At 45.9% G+C, this 16,042-nt stretch overlaps 1 protein-coding gene across 1 annotated transcript in view; it reads left to right on the forward strand.

Moving 5' to 3' along the window:
* Positions 1–16,042, forward strand: part of LOC144698978 (netrin receptor UNC5C-like) — a 328,929-nt gene that overhangs the window by 264,327 nt on the left and 48,560 nt on the right. The window contains exons 5-6 of the mRNA XM_078570534.1: positions 3,683–3,863; positions 9,944–10,111. Coding sequence (XP_078426660.1) covers positions 3,683–3,863; positions 9,944–10,111 — 349 coding nt within the window. The remainder of the gene's footprint in view (positions 1–3,682; positions 3,864–9,943; positions 10,112–16,042) is intronic.

Raw genomic sequence — 16,042 nt, forward strand, 5'->3', positions numbered from 1 at the left:
ATGACCATGCTGACCCAGAAAACCAGGCAGGGGTCATGGTGGGGTTGGCTGACAGGCAAAAGCCCTGAATCGACCGTGTCCAGACAGGCAGATGGAAATCTAATCCTGTTTGTCCAAAAACGTATCATAAGCAAATTGGGGAAGCTGGTGTCATTCTCCTTAGAGCAGAGATGGTTAAGCAGAGACCTAATAGAGGGGTTGCAAATGCTGAGAGGTTTTGATAGGACAAGGAGGGAGAAACTGTTTCCTCTGGCAAATGGGTCATTAACCAGAGGTCACACATTTAAAATAATTGGTGAAAGATCTAGAGGAGAAAGGAGGAGATGCAGCATGTTATTAAGATCAAGAATGCACTACTTCAAAGGCCAGTGGAAGCAGATTCAATAGAAACTTTCAAAAAGCAACTGGACATGCACATGAAGGGGTTGGAAGACTAAATTGGACTGCTCTTTCAAAGAGCCAACATAGGTACAATGGGCCGAATAGCCACCTTCTTCTCTGTAAAGTTCTACAATTCTAATAGTCGCATGCAACGGAAATGCAGTACCCAAGTGGAGAACTTACTTTAAACTCATAAACTCATAAACCATCTGTTATCTCCACAGAGCAAAAAGGACTCAATGGACCAGCAGTCAGCCAGCCTCACACCACTCAGTAACATTTGATAGAGTGAACGTAGCACAGTTACTCAGCCTGTACATGCAGACATGAATGAGAAAATGTAGGGTGAAGAAGCGGGGACGATTAATGAGGGACCAGTTGGCATAGGGTGGGGCTTTATCGAGCTACTTTCCCTTGCACATAGTATGAGGGCGGCTATTCTCGGACGCAAGGCATTAATGCACACTGACAGCCAATGAAGTACTTTCTTTACACTGTAAGGAAATGCAACATCCAATGTGTGTACAGTAAGCAGCAGTGAAATCCATGGCCAGACCATCTCTTGCCCCCTCTTCACAATCACCGCTCCCATTTTTTCAGGCAGCTGCTGCTGCTAATGGATCTGCTGTTGCCATTCACACCTCCTCTAGACCCATCTTTTGTTTCTTCACGTGTCCTATTACTGCCATCTTTTGCCTCGCGCCATCTTCCTTTTTGTTATTCCATCTCTCCTGCTTTGCACCCAATCACAGACATTCCTTTTTGTTCTTTCCTTCCCTGCCCTGCTTTCCTTGCCTCTGTACTTGCTTAAAACCTGTTACATCTTCAGCTTTTCCCGGTCCTGATGAAAGGTCATCGAACTGAAACGTTAACTCTGTTTCTCTCTCCACAGATGCTGCCTGACCTGTTGAGTATTTCTAACGTTTTTTGTTTATATGGTGTAACATGTTGGCTGAGGGGTAAATCTTGGCCAGGGGCCCCAGAGGGAACCGGGGACTGTATATCCTTTAGAGCACACATTAAAATATGGCCTGAGGGCCATGGACGTGTTCAATATCCACATGCGTTCTGCTATCTCCGATGTCAGGCACGTACTGAGCTCCAGCTGTGACAACGCTAGCATTTATAATGAAGGCCTCAATTATACAGGCCGACAGGCAGAGGACCAGGCACCTTTTCTGGGCGTTGCTACTCTTGGAGGCATTGGGGTCACATCGCAGTAACGACCAGCTTCAATTAGCTGGGAGAATTCAAGACCCTCGCAGGAATTGTGAAACCTCTCAGGTGGCACCCACCCAGCCCCATGAGAAGTTAACTTTGTTAGTGGCACTGCACGAATGTAGCACTGACCCAACTGTTTAGCACACATATTAGCAGAAGTTCTGTTCTACTGGTAGAAGATTAGCAGAAAGCTAGCCACCAACGTCATGCTGGCGAATTGGGGTACCGAGCCTTGAGAAAAGGTTACAAAAAGAGCTTGGTGTGTTCCAAAACTTCAGGATGTTCCAAAACACTTGGCAGCCAATGAGGCACTTTCTGAAGCATTGGGCGATATTTACCACAGACCTCATCACCTCTTGTGGGGAAGGCCCACTAAGCGGACAGCGACGGGCCTTCCCTGGGATCAAGCTTCCCGGATCGGGGTGGGGTACGAAGATTTCGGGACCCCCCCCCCCAAAGAGCTACTAGCCAATCAGAGGCTGGAAGCTGTCCATTGTAGGCAGTGCCAGCAGGGGTGGTGGCAGCTCCTGCCAATGCACCCAGAGGCCCAGGTTCAGCGACGGACCACAGGCCAAAGGTGAGTGAGGGCAGGATGGGATCGTGTGGTGGGGGGGGTCACATGGGGGAGGAGGGGGAGCCAGATGTAAAGGCAGGGGTGTGGATCTCAGCCCCACCCCCGCCACCCAATGCCGGCTCCATCGACCGGGCACTGAGTGCCTTTGAACGAGGGACACCCCCCCACCCACACTTTGGCAACCCCGACTGGGTCAGTTTTTTGGGCTTCTTGCATGAGCAGCAGCAGGGTGGGGGCCCTTAGTGGGCATGAATTGACCACGTAAAGACCTCAAGTAGTGGGCAGGAAGGCCGTCCATGAGTCTCCCCTCCCAGTCTTAATCGGGGTGGAGCCGGGAAGGTATTAGGGTCCCCACCTCTCACCCTGCCGCCTGATTAAATGCCTCCCCCGTCTCCAAACTCGCCTTGGGGAACAGCATTAAATTCCATCCCTAGTTATCATTGTAATGTATGAAATGTGCCAGGCAATTAGCACAGCAATGTGACGATGTCAGGATAATCTGTTGTTAGCGATGTTGATATTGAAAATCTCAACAAAAGACCCTCAGACAGATTCTACCCCATCTGCCCCGAGTCTCTGCTGAGGGGTATGTGCTGAAACATGTGTTATAGCAGAGCCCTCAGTACAACACGTGACAAAGGTGCTGAGTCCATGTGGTGCCTCTGGGGGCTGTGCAGACAAGACAACACCCACTCCTCCCCCATCCCAGGCATATCTGAATGCATTTGCGACAGATAATTAGGATCTAAAATACATCAGGTTTCAGGCTGGTGACCTGTTCCAAGGAAAATAAGCAACGGAAAACAGACGTAAGCATGTGTTTCGTCTGCCTCATGCGCCTGTAGACATGGGTAGTCTTTTGAGCCTAAGGGAGCATTGAGAGTGTCCCTCGCTTCTCTTGAACCTGTGAAGAAAGTAATTTCATCATAAAACTATTGGTTTGTTTAGATGCAGATACCTTTACTTTTACTGCAGCTGTCACCTCTCTTTCCCTAAGAGTTAGTTCCATGGGTATTGGCAACCCTCCAGCGCACCACTCAAGTTGGTAGATCTTACATATAAACGATAATTGAGCGTTTCACAAGCAATTTGGTTGTGGCAATCCTGGTGTCCAAATCCAGTTCTCACTCAGCGTTCACGCACATGATTTTCCAGCACGTCTCAGTCAGGGTTAGGAATCCTGGGTACATTCGCTCTCTCCCTTCCTTAATCTGGAACCACCGAGGTTAATTGTAGCACTCATACTGCCAATTAAGCTGACATTAGCTAACTCGGGACTGATTAGGATTCAACCTTGAGAATCTCTTCCTGTGAATGGCTTTACTCTGCATCTAATCGATGATGGGAGCTACGGGACTGCGATTAAGACACTATTCGTTGATGAGACTGTGAATATGTTTGTATTAATGCAGCCCCGTGTTGTGCCTGGTAACATTAACTTTTGATGATATGAGTGATTCATTGTTTACGAATTGTCACAATGCGGCGAAATCTTTTAACTTCAAGGTGGAATGGCTGAAGAACGATGAGGTTATCGACCCAGTCCAGGATCGAAACTTTTACCTGACCATCGACCATAACCTGATCATCAAACAGGCCCGGCTGTCTGACACAGCAAACTACACATGCGTCGCCAAAAATATAGTTGCCAGGAGGAGGAGCACCACAGCTACCGTCATCGTCTATGGTAAGTTACTGCGCTTTTCTGATACAGAGGATATCGTAGCCATTGACAGATACATAGACTGTACATAATGTTTTATCATACAATGCTGCAGCACATTGAGTAATGAAAACGTGGAAGTGATAACGCAAAGTAACAAAAAGGCAGGAGTGATGATACATAATAATGAAAACTGTGACAGTCTTCCATCTCATACGACGGTGCTTTCCACCTGTGGGGGTCAACTCTGTGTTAAGCCTGTCCCCCGTGTTGTGTTAACACTCTGCAGCAAAGCTGGGGGGTGTCCTCTCCAATGTGCAAACCTAGGCAAAATTTATGGGGACCCTGGGCTGCCCAGAAGTCAGGGCCCCTCTCTCGATCTCCCCTAATGCAAAGCACCACGTTTGGCATTGGCTTTGCTTGCGGGAGTTGCCAGAAAGATGACATATTTAGACATTAGTCTGCCTTTGAGTTCCACGCCAGATTTTTTTTTTTTGGTCAGTGTTTACTCCTTTAGCTTTCGACGTTCCTGAGGTATCCGTAAAGCTATTCGTCCATAGCTGGGAGTTTGGTTCATGAGGGCCAGGGCATGTCCACATGCCCGGTGGGCCTGCACACTGCATGTCGGGGGCCAAACCTCCTCGGAGTTCCTCTGAAGCTTTAGCCTGAACGCATGGGAGTGGTCACACAGAATAATGAAAATGCCCAGCACAAAGAGACTGTGGAGAAAACATGGGAGAGACAACAATCAGAGTAATGGAAACAAGAGAGTGAGGCACAGAGTAATGAAAATGTGTGGAATTATCCTCCTATTTCAGAAGACTTTAACGGAGAAATGGGTTTGGGGGATATTACAGGAAATACGCACTGTACAAAAGACCTTTACTACATTATAAAGGAAGACGTATATACTTTGGAATCCATGTGATTAAATTTCGGTTAATTATACTATCTTGAATCCCTCAATTAAATGATTGTCTGAATTTTATTGAAGTGTTATTTCCAGGTAATCAGCTGCAAATTAAATTGTTGTAATACTGTCATGTCATATCACAAATCTAACCCTTCAGTGAGGACAAATTGAAAGTTCCCTGGATTTTCACATCCGTTATATCACCGACTGACAGTTTTGTCTAGAGATAATTTAGCGTCTTAGTCCAAAGACTGGATATACTATTAGTGACACCTGATTGCCTCAAATTGGAGTTATTTAGAAAATGAATTAAAGCCTTTGCTTAACTTGTAATCTATTATATTGCTCCTGTTTTAGCAGGATTGCTTTTGCTGATTCCAGTAGTCACCTCACTTCTGAAAAGACAGCCTCTGAATGCAGTAGAATGTTACCTGTTGTCATATTAAAATATCCAGTTACTGGCAATATATAATCTGAGTTTAATCTCTTGAGCAATATCTGCTCCAGGAACATTTTATGTTTTATGCCATCCTGATCTGAGGAATGAAAAGCAAACTGTAAATGCCAGTGACATATAGATTCCGCTTTTCAATTCACTCTACTGGCCCAATGGATAATTTCCCATACCTTCATTATTCTGCGCATAATCATTATTTACTGTGTGTGATCACTCATATATCTGCATGTCTCAGTGTGTGAATACTCCCATGTGTGTCCAAGAAAGCTCTTCTAAGGGGAAAGAGACCCTGTTAACCCCGCTGTAATAATTAATCTCTGCCTGTCCCTGCTACATCCACGGGCAGCAAACTGGTTGTCACTAGAGCGTTCCTGGCAATAACCCTGCAGTAGAGGCGGAAAAACTGAAGATGTCGTTCACTTCTATGGACACAGACAGAGTGAGAGAATCAGAGAAAATTCAAGCACAGCAGACCATTCATCCCTTCATGCCGTGCTGGCTCTTTGATGGAGCAATCATGCATAGTCCCACGCCTCCGCTTTTTGTCCACAACCCTGTAAGTTCCTCACCCTCGAGTACCTATCCAACACCCTTGAGTACCTATCCAACACTCTCGAGTACCTATCCAACACCCTCGAGTACCTATCCAACACCCTCGAGTACCTATCCAACACCCTCGAGTACCTATCCAACACCCTCGAGTACCTATCCAACACCCTCGAGTACCTATCCAATGCCCTCGAGTACCTATCCAACACCCTCGAGTACCTATCCAACACTCTCGAGTACCTATCCAACACTCTCGAGTACCTATCCAACACTCTCGAGTACCTATCCAACACCCTCGAGTACCTATCCAACGCCCTCGAGTACCTATCCAACACTCTCGAGTACCTATCCAACACCCTCGAGTACCTATCCAACGCCCTCGAGTACCTATCCAACACTCTCGAGTACCTATCCAACACCCTCGAGTACCTATCCAATGCCCTGGAGTACCTATCCAATGCCCTCGAGTACCTATCCAACGCCCTCGAGTACCTATCCAACGCCCTCGAGTACCTATCCAACGCCCTCGAGTACCTATCCAATGCCCTCGAGTACCTATCCAACGCCCTCGAGTACCTATCCAACACTCTCGAGTACCTATCCAACACCCTCGAGTACCTATCCAACACCCTCGAGTACCTATCCAACACCCTCGAGTACCTATCCAACACCCTCGAGTACCTATCCAACACCCTCGAGTACCTATCCAACACCCTCGAGTACCTATCCAACACCCTTTGAAAATGATTTATGGCATCAACTGCCACTTCCTTTTCAGGTAGAGTGAAGCAGATCCCAACAACTATTTAAGCGAAAAACATCTCCTCAACTCCCCTCTAGATCTTATTCCAAGGATTTTGAATTTATGATCTCAAACTTTTGACCCACTCACCAGTGGGAATTCTTTTTCCATTTCACCTTCTTGTAAGCCTCTATAATGTCACCTCTTAACCTTCTCTGTGCTAAGGAGAATACTCTTCACTTTTCTATTCTCTCCTCATAACTTAATTCTCTCATTGCTGATGACATCCTGGTAAACTTCCTCTGTACCCTTTACATCCTCCTCGTAGTCACCTACAGTACTCCAGCTGATGCTTAACCATTGATTTATAAAGAGTGTTGTCCACTATATTTCTGGGTGTCTGAAGATCTTCAGGAGGCAGACGGCACAATGTGTGAACTGGCCTCTGTTTACCTCAAGATCTGGAGACGAGACTTGAGAAGCTGGCATTGTTCCTTATACAGTGGAGGAAGATTCAGGGGAGATTTAACAGAAGTCTTTGAAATTATGGAAGGGTTTTGATAGAGTGGATAAGGAGAAACGGTTTCCATTGGCAGGAAGGCTGGTAAAAAGAGGAGGCTGACTTAAGGTAAATGGCAAAAGAACCAGAGGGGAGACGGAAGAGAGATTAACGCAATGAGTTTTTATGGTCTGGAATGCGCTGCCTGTAAGGGTGTTGGAAGCAGATTCAGTTGGATGTTTCAAAAGGGGCTTGGCAGGGACATGGGGAGAGAGTAGGTTTGATTAATGGGAGAGTTCTCTTGAAGAACCAGCACAATGGACTGAGTGGCCTCCTTCTGCGCTGCAAGATTCTAGATTTATCCATCGCAAAGTATATGATAGCATACAGGGGACAAAACACCTTGAATGCAATCCAGTATCTCTGACAGTACTTCTACTTTCTAAGTGATGAGAAACCAGGGCTGCAAAGCTTTGAGAGCCGATTACACAAACCACTAAAAGCTAGTGGACAGGTACAAAAAGCTATTTTAAAAAAGCTAATAGAATATTGGCCCTTATCTCAAGAGAACTAGAATACAAAGTTGTCTAGAGCCTTGGTCAGCACCGAACAAATTCAATTCCCAACTCAGAAAGGATAGATCAGCCTTGGAGGATATTCACCAGAATGACCTTAAAGTGTTAAATTGTGAGGAGAGCTTACATAAAGGTGCTTGCATTCCCTTGAGTATGTAAGATTGAGGGGTGATCTGATCAAGGGGCATAGGGATAAGAGCAGGGAGGTTATGCTGATTTTATATAAGACACGGGTTAGACCTCAGCTGGAATATTGTGTACAGTTCTGGGTGCCACATTATAGGAAGGATGTGAACGCATTGGAGAGAGTGCAGAAGGTTGGTTCTAGGGATGAGAAACTTCAGCTATGAGGATAGATTGGAGAGGTTGGGACTGTTCTCCTTGGAGAGAAGAAGGCTAAGAGGAGATTTGATAGAGATGTTCAAAATTGTGAGGGGGCTGGACAGAGTAGATAAGGAGAAGCTGTTTCCACTCGTAAAAGGATCAAGAACGAGAGGGCACAGATTTAAAGTGATTTGCAAAAGAAGCAAATGTGACACGAGAAAAAACATTTTCACACAACGAGTGGTTCGGGTCTGTGATGCACTGTCTGGAAGTGTGGTGGAGGCAGGTTCAATCGAGGCATTCAAAAGGGCATTAGATGATTATTTGCATAGAAACAATGTGCAGGGGTACGGGGAAAAGGCAGGGCAATGGCACTAGGTCATAATGCTCATTTGGAGAGCCGGTGCAGACACGATGGGCTGAATGGCCTCCTTCTGTGCCATTAAAAATTCTGTGACTCTGTGTTTAAAATACCATATTTGACAAGAGAAACTTATTTCTTCTGGTGGGAGAGTCAAGAGCAAGGGGACATAATCCAATTAGAGGTAGGATATTCAGGAGCAATATCGGGAAGTACTTCATCACACAAGGGGTAATGGAAATTCTCACTTCCAAAAGGCTAAGGATTCAGGGGGTTAATTAGACCTTTAAGAATGAGGTGTGTTTGTTGGGTAAGTGTATCAAGGAATATGAAGCAAAGGTGGGTAAGTAGAGTTGAGGTACCGATCAGCCATGATCTAATTGAATAGTGGAAGAGGCCTCACGGTGTTGAATAGCCACTTCATGACTCCAATGTTCTCGATCTTTCTTATATTCCTTCACTAGAACATGTAATGGGAAGCACTGAAAGTTATGTCTGCTATAGTGAACCTGTGGACCACACAATGTGTTGGAAGCCGCTCTCATTGCCTTCACATTGTAGACATGGAGGATCGAGCATGTGCCTACTTCACAGGGTTGAGATTAGCACAGCCCCAGTTTAACAGCCCCATGGTGATTTAATGATACCCATTCAAGGGGCAAAAACGGCACTGAGTCACAAACCCAACAACAACAACAACGTTACATGTTAACAATCAAAATATGGCATCAAGCCACATAAAAAAAATATTGGGAAAGTTGTCCAAAAACTTGGTAAAAGAGGTTGGTTTTAAGGAGGGTTTAAAGGAGGAAAGAGTGGTAGGGAGGTAGAGCAGTTTAGAGAGATAATTCCAGAGTTTAGGGCCAAGACATGGCTACCAATTGTGGAGCGATTAAAATCAGTGATGTTCAGGAGGCTAGGATTGGAGAAGCTCAGAGATCTCAGAGAGTTGTAGGGCTGGAGGAGATCGGGAGGGGCGAGACCATGGAAGTTTTTGAAAACAGGGATAAGAAATTTAAAATCGAGGTGTTGCTTAACTGAGAATCAATGTAGGTTAACGACCACTAAGCCAGTTAAGTTGCACAGTCTCCACAAATCCTGAACCGACAGCATTTTCTGGGGTATTATCACTGGAGGATAATGATATCATAACAGGTACAGGGTTTTATTGCTGCAGATAATAAGGTTATTAAATTTAAAAGTTGCCATGACACTAGTTTAAAGCAGAGAAGGGGAGTTCTCCCTGATGTCCTGGTCCAATAATTATCTCTCGACCAAACTCACTAAAAAAACAGATTATCTGGCCGGTTATCTCACTGCTTGTGGGATCTATCTGTGTGTAAAATGAATACCACATTTCAGACATTACAACAGTGACTACACTTAAAACAAAATAACTTTTGCGTATTGTTTATAGGTCATAAAAGGCGCTATAGTCTTTCTTTTCCTTTAATATATTTTAGTATTTTTCCCCCTCAAAAAAGTCTTTCAAATGATCATAGCCTTAATGTTCAGTGCTTGGAAAATGTGATTTATTGACAACATTTCATTATACTTCATTTCAAACATAATTTGGTTTGGATGTTCCAGTGCGAGATCCAACTGGGTCGACGTACGCTGAATTGGAGTTTTGCAGACGCAATCATAAAGACATCTCACCCTCTTCCCTTTTCCTCTCCCCTAGTTAATGGTGGCTGGTCGACGTGGACAGAGTGGTCTATCTGTAACAGTCGATGTGGACGGGGCTACCAGAAACGCACGCGCACCTGCACCAATCCCGCACCACTCAATGGAGGCGCCTTCTGCGAGGGACAGAGTGTCCAGAAAATTGCCTGCACCACCATGTGCCCTGGTAAATGTGAACCTCAGCGGACTCACAATGCCCAATGCGTCGCACTGTTTGGTGAAATATTATTTTCTCCTGCCCTGCCTCACAGTTTGACCCTTTTTGAATATTAGTTTGCAGAGCGGAGTGGTGCATTCATTCCGAACTTCTTTGTCTTCTATTTCAACACAGACATTGTCCTGTCTAAATGAAACTGGGCAACTCTTCAATTGAAACAGCGAACAGATTTCAGGTCAATTATCATTTAAGATGCGAGAGTACTCTATCCATCTTGCAGTATCTGCTAAAGGTTCTTCTCTTGTGGTGTCTATACTTGGTTATTGATTAGTGCTCAGACTAGATTTTTGTCGTGTAATACTATACTAAGCAATTGACTTGCCTTGCTCATGTGAGACATTGACTTGTAATTCTGTACTAGGCTATTGATTTATAGCGCTTATTGCCTACGAATGCAAAGCAATTGACTTGCAGTGCCCATGAAAGGCACTGAGGGAGATTTTTGTTATCATTGACTGGGCAATAATTTGACGAATCATCTGCCCTTTCTAGACCCCGCCCAATTTCCATTACTCTGAAATAAATAGGATGAAGATCAGGAAAGTTGCACAAAGGGCTGGCAATTTAGGAATGTAAGAACAGGAGGAGGCCATTCAGCCCCTCGAGCCATATTCCACCATTCGGTTAGATCTTGGCTGATCTGCATCGTCGTCGCCTCAGTGCCATGCCGAGTGGCATAGGCAACCATGGTCTTCCAAACTTTCCAATCATAGCAACATTGGATGACCTGGCTGTTGGACTTCTGGTTAAGTCGGTCTTTAATGTTGTCTAGTTGCTTCCTCCAATGTTGGCCTCTTGCACTTCTTCTGTTAATCCTTCCAGTGTTGATTGGGCACGCCAACCCTTCTGCATGAATAACATGTCCGAAGAACTCCATTTGTCTTCGTTTGGTATTATTTAAGAGTTCTCTTGTTCTGCACATTAATTGATCTGTATATAAACTCGGTTTACCTGCCTTGATTCTATACCTCCTAATACCCTTGCCTAACAAAAAACCTACCAAGCTCAGTTTTGACTTTTTTCACTTGACCCCCAGCCTCAACAGATTTTTACGGAGACAGTTACAGATTTCCACTCTACTTTGAGTGAAGATGTGAAGACCTCAAATGGTCTGGTTCTAACTTTAAGCTCACATCCCCTTATTCTGGGCCCTCCTGTCGGAGGAAATAGTTTCTCTGCATCTACCTGATCCTTCAATCATTTTAGACACCTCAATTATATCATCTGGGCTGAATTTCATCCAGTCCATTGCAATGGGAACCATGGCAGCCGGACCGTGTTAATCACACAAGAGGCCCTGTGTCAATCACCCAGAAGCGGCAAATCCTTCCCCAATTAAATCGGAGGGTAGAAGGGACTGACGTGGGATCTCTGGCCGCCAGCAGCAGGATGTCAATTAGGCTCATTAATAAGCCAATTAACAACAATTACCCCTGAGCCCACTGCAATTTAGTGGTGGCTCAGGAATTAACTGGGAGCCGTATGGCTTTCACATGTCTTTTTTTATTCTTTCTTGGGATGTGGACATCGCTGCCAAGGCCATCCCATCCCTAATTGCCCTTATGAAGGTGGTGGTGAGCGGCCTTTGTGAACCACCACAGTCCAACTGGTGTAGGTACATCACAGTGCTGTTAGGGCGTTCCAGGATTTTGACCCAGCAACAGTGAAGGAACAGCGATATAGTTCCTTTCAGGATGGTGTTGGTTTGGAGAGAATTTGTAGGTGCTGGTGTTCCCTGTGTCTGTTGCTCTTGTCCTGCTAGATGATAGAGTCGCAGTTTTGGAAGGTACTTTTGAAGGAGCCTTGGTGAGTTGCTGCAGTTCATCTTGTAGATGGTACACACTGTTGCCACTGTGCGTCAGTGGGGAAGGGAATTACTGTTTAAGTTGATGGATGGAGCGCTGATCAAGCAGACTGTTTTGTCCTGGATGGTGTTGAGCTTCTTGAGTGTTGTTGGAGCCGTACTCATCCAGGCTCCTGACTTGTGCCTTGTAGATGGAGGACAGGCTTTGGGGAGTCAGGTGGTGAGTTACTCACTGCAGAATTCCCAGCCTCTAACGTGCTCTTATAGCCACAATATTTATATGGCTGGTCCAGTTCAGTTTCTGGTCAATGGTAACCCCCAGGATGTTGATAGTGGGGATTCAATGATGGTAATGTCACTGATTACCAACGGGGAGATGGTTAAATTCTCACTTGTTGGAGATAATCATTATCTGGCAATTGTGTGGCACAAATGTCATTTGCCACTTATTAGCCCAGGCCTGAATGTTGTCCAGGTCTTACTGCATATGGACACGGACTTGCTTCAGTATCTGAGTTGGCAATGGTACTGAACATTGTGCAGTCAGTGAACAACCCTATTTCTGACCTTATGATGGAGGGAAGGTCATTGATGAAGCAGCTGAAGATGGTTGGGCCTAGGACACCACCCTGAGGAACTCAGCAGCGATGTCCCGGGAATGATTGACCTCCAACAACCACAACCATTTTCCTTTGTGCTAGGCATGAGTCAAACCAGCGGAGAGTTTTCCCCCTGATTCCCATTGGCATTAATTTTGCTAGGGCTCCTTAATGCCACACTCAGTCTAATATTGCCTTGATGTCAAAGACAGCCACTCTCACCTCACCTATTAATTCAGCTCTTTTTTCCATGTTTGGACCAAGGTTAGTAAGAGGAGGGGACAGGCGACTACACCACAGTGAGATGGAGACCAAGTGAGTAGTGAATTAGGGCTCACGTGGGAATTCAGTGCACGGGGGAAGGGGGTGTGGTACATATCGGAATTATTCTAAGTCAGGAATAGGAGCAGTTGAGCAGAAACCGACCTGCGTGTAAACCTCACCTTCGGAGCTGAGCTTGAAAAAAAAATCAAACAGTGATATCACAGGAAAACCCTACGTTCATTGGTTGATAAGAAACTGCTGTTAGGAAGTGTCTTTAAATAAATGTAAATTAGAAAAGCGCATTATTTTTAAAGAAGTAGCTACTTGGATTTGAATAAGAAACACTTGGAATGAGGGGAAGTCAGGGCCAGTAACGTAAAGTAATGTCAGTAAACCAAAGTAAAATAAAGTTAACGTAAGGGAAGTAAAGTTAAGACATGGCAAGGCAGCTCGTTCATGTGGAATGAGAATCCTGTAATATGTGGGAAGTCAAGGACACTGCTGGTGTCCTAGACGACCACATGTGCAGGAAGTGCTGCCAGCTGCAGAAACTTGAGCTCCACGTTTTGGAGTTCAAGCGGTGGCTAGAGTGACTGTGGCACATCCGCGAGGCTGAGAGCTACATGGATAGCACATTCAGAGAGGTGGCCACACCGCAGCTTAGGAGCATGAAGGCAGAAAGGGAATGGCCAGCAGGCAAGAGAACCAGACAGGTCGTACAGGAGTCCCCTGGAGTCCCGCTCGCTAATCGGTTTTCTGTTTCGGATACTGATGAGGACGTTGGTTGCTCAGAGGAGTGCAAGTCAGAGCCAAGTTTGTGGCACCACGAGTGGGTCGGCTGTACAGGAGGGGAGGGAGAAGAAAGGAAGAGCAATAGTGATAGGGGATTCATTGGTTAGGGGAGCAGACAGGCATTGCTGCAGCCATAGTCGTGACTCCAGGATGGTAAGTTGCTCCCCGGTACCAGGGTCAAGGATGTCACTGAGCGGCTGCAGGACATTCTTCTGTGGGAGGGTGAACAGCTAGAGGTGGTGATCCATGTTGGTACCAATGGCTTAGGTAGGAAGGGGGATGTGGTCCTGCAGACGGAATTTAGGGAGCTAGGTAGAAAATTAGCAAGCAGGACCTCAAAAGTGGTAATCTCCGCATTACTCCCAGTGCCACATGCAAGAGAGTACAGAACTTGGAGGATAAGGCAGTTAATTATGTGGCTGGAAAGATGGTGCAGGAGGGAGGGCTTTAGATCCCTGGGACACTGGGACTGCCTCTGGGGTAGGTGGCACCGGTGCAGGCCGGACGGGTTGATCTGCACAGAACGGGACTGAGTTCCTTGCGGGGCGTTTTGCTAAATGCTGTTGGGGAGGCTTTAAACTAACTCAGCAGGGATGTGGGAACCAAGAAAAAGTATTAGAGAGGAATACCAAGGTGTACAAAATACTGGGAGAGACAGATAGCACTAGAATAGAGAATAGTAAGTTAATAGGCGGAGTCAGGGTAAGGGAGAAAGTAATGAAGTCTAAATCAGGGTTACTGTGCATGTATGTGAATACATGGAGTGTAGTAAATAAGATTGGGGAGTTACAGGCACAGATTGCCATGTGGAATATGATGTTGTGGCAATAACAGGATCCTGGCTCAAGGAAGGCCAGAACTGGGTGTTAAATATTCCCGGGTACAAGTGGCTGAATATTGCCATTGACGAGCAGGGGGTGGGGCCTGCTCGCCGACGCGTAAAATGACGCGGGATGATGTCAGGGGATTCCCCCAACGTTATCCCGCCCCATTTAAATTTGCAGGAAGGTGGGGGTGCAGCAAAACCAGCTGCGGGCCCGCCGACCTGTCAATGGCCAATTGAGACAATTAAAGGACCTGCCCGTCCAACCTTAAGGTCAGTGGGCAGGCCAGGAGCCCCAGCGGGGAATAGAGAACACATGAAACCTCATCCACCAGCGGAATGAGGTTTTATGTAGGGATTTAAAAAGTTTAATGAAGTTTTAGTGTAATTTATGAACATGTCCCATCTCATTGTCACATGAGGGGGACATGTTAAGGATTTTTTTTTCTAATTTTAATCTTTTTCAAAGTGGAAGCGATCTCCCTGAGGCTGCACTTAGCCTCAGGGAGATGTGCGCTCTACTGTGCGCATGTACGAAAGAGTGCACTCTTGCTTTTGGGGAATCCCCCCCTGCCCGCACAGGAAGTGCATAGTGCTTCCCACCGGACGTCACGCTTAAGGCCCGCCCACTTAAAATGGCGGTGGGACCCGCTTCTCCGGCGGGGATCGGCTCCCCGCCCACCGGAGATTGGGTCGGGCCCGCCCGCCCAACAGGCAGAAAATTCTGCCCAAGGTGTTCAGGAAAGATAGGGCAGGGAGAAAAGGAGGAGGGGAGGCTGTATTGGGTTAAGGAGAGCATTGCAGTGCTGGGGAAAGAGGATGTCCCAGAGGGTTCAAGGACAGAATCAATTTGGCTAGATGAAAAAGGGGGTACAAATTAAGATAAAGAAGAAAAAGTGTGCTTATGACAGGTGTCAGGTAGAAAATACAATTGAGAACCAAGCTGAATTCAGAAGGTTCAGAGGGGAGGTAAAGAATCAAAGAGGGATATAAGTGGACAGGGATTATGAGAAAAGACTGACAGCCAACATAAAGGGGAATCCCAAAGTTTTCTATGGACAAATATTAAAAGGGTGGTAAAAGGAGGAGTGGGGCTGATTAGGGACCAAAAAGGAGATTTGCACATGGAGACAGGGGACATAGCTGAGGCTTTTTCACCCAGGGAGCTCTGGATTTGTTTGCCCTACCTTTCCCTTTTGAGGGAATATACTTTGACTGTGCCCGAACCATTTCTTCTTTGAAGGTAGCCCATTGTTCAGCATTGTTCAGTTTTTCCCGCCAACCTTTGGTTCCAGTCTATCCGGTCCAGCTCTGTTCTTGCCCCATTGAAGTTGGTTCTCCTCCAGTTAATTATTCTTACCCTGGATTGCCCATTGTCCTTTTCCACCATCATTCTAAACCTTATGATACAATTAATGAATACTTTGCATCTGTCTTTACCAAGGAAGCAGGTACTGCCCATGCCATGTTGATAGAGGGGGAAACTCTGTCACGAGAAGGGTTCAAAATTGATAAGGAGAAGGTATTGGATAAACTGTCTGCACTTAAAGTTGACAAGGCACTGGGACAGAATGAGATGCATCCAAGGATATTGAAGG

Source organism: Cetorhinus maximus, chromosome 1, assembly GCF_964194155.1.
Source record: "Cetorhinus maximus chromosome 1, sCetMax3.hap1.1, whole genome shotgun sequence".
In the NCBI taxonomy this organism is placed as follows: Eukaryota; Metazoa; Chordata; class Chondrichthyes; order Lamniformes; family Cetorhinidae; genus Cetorhinus; species Cetorhinus maximus.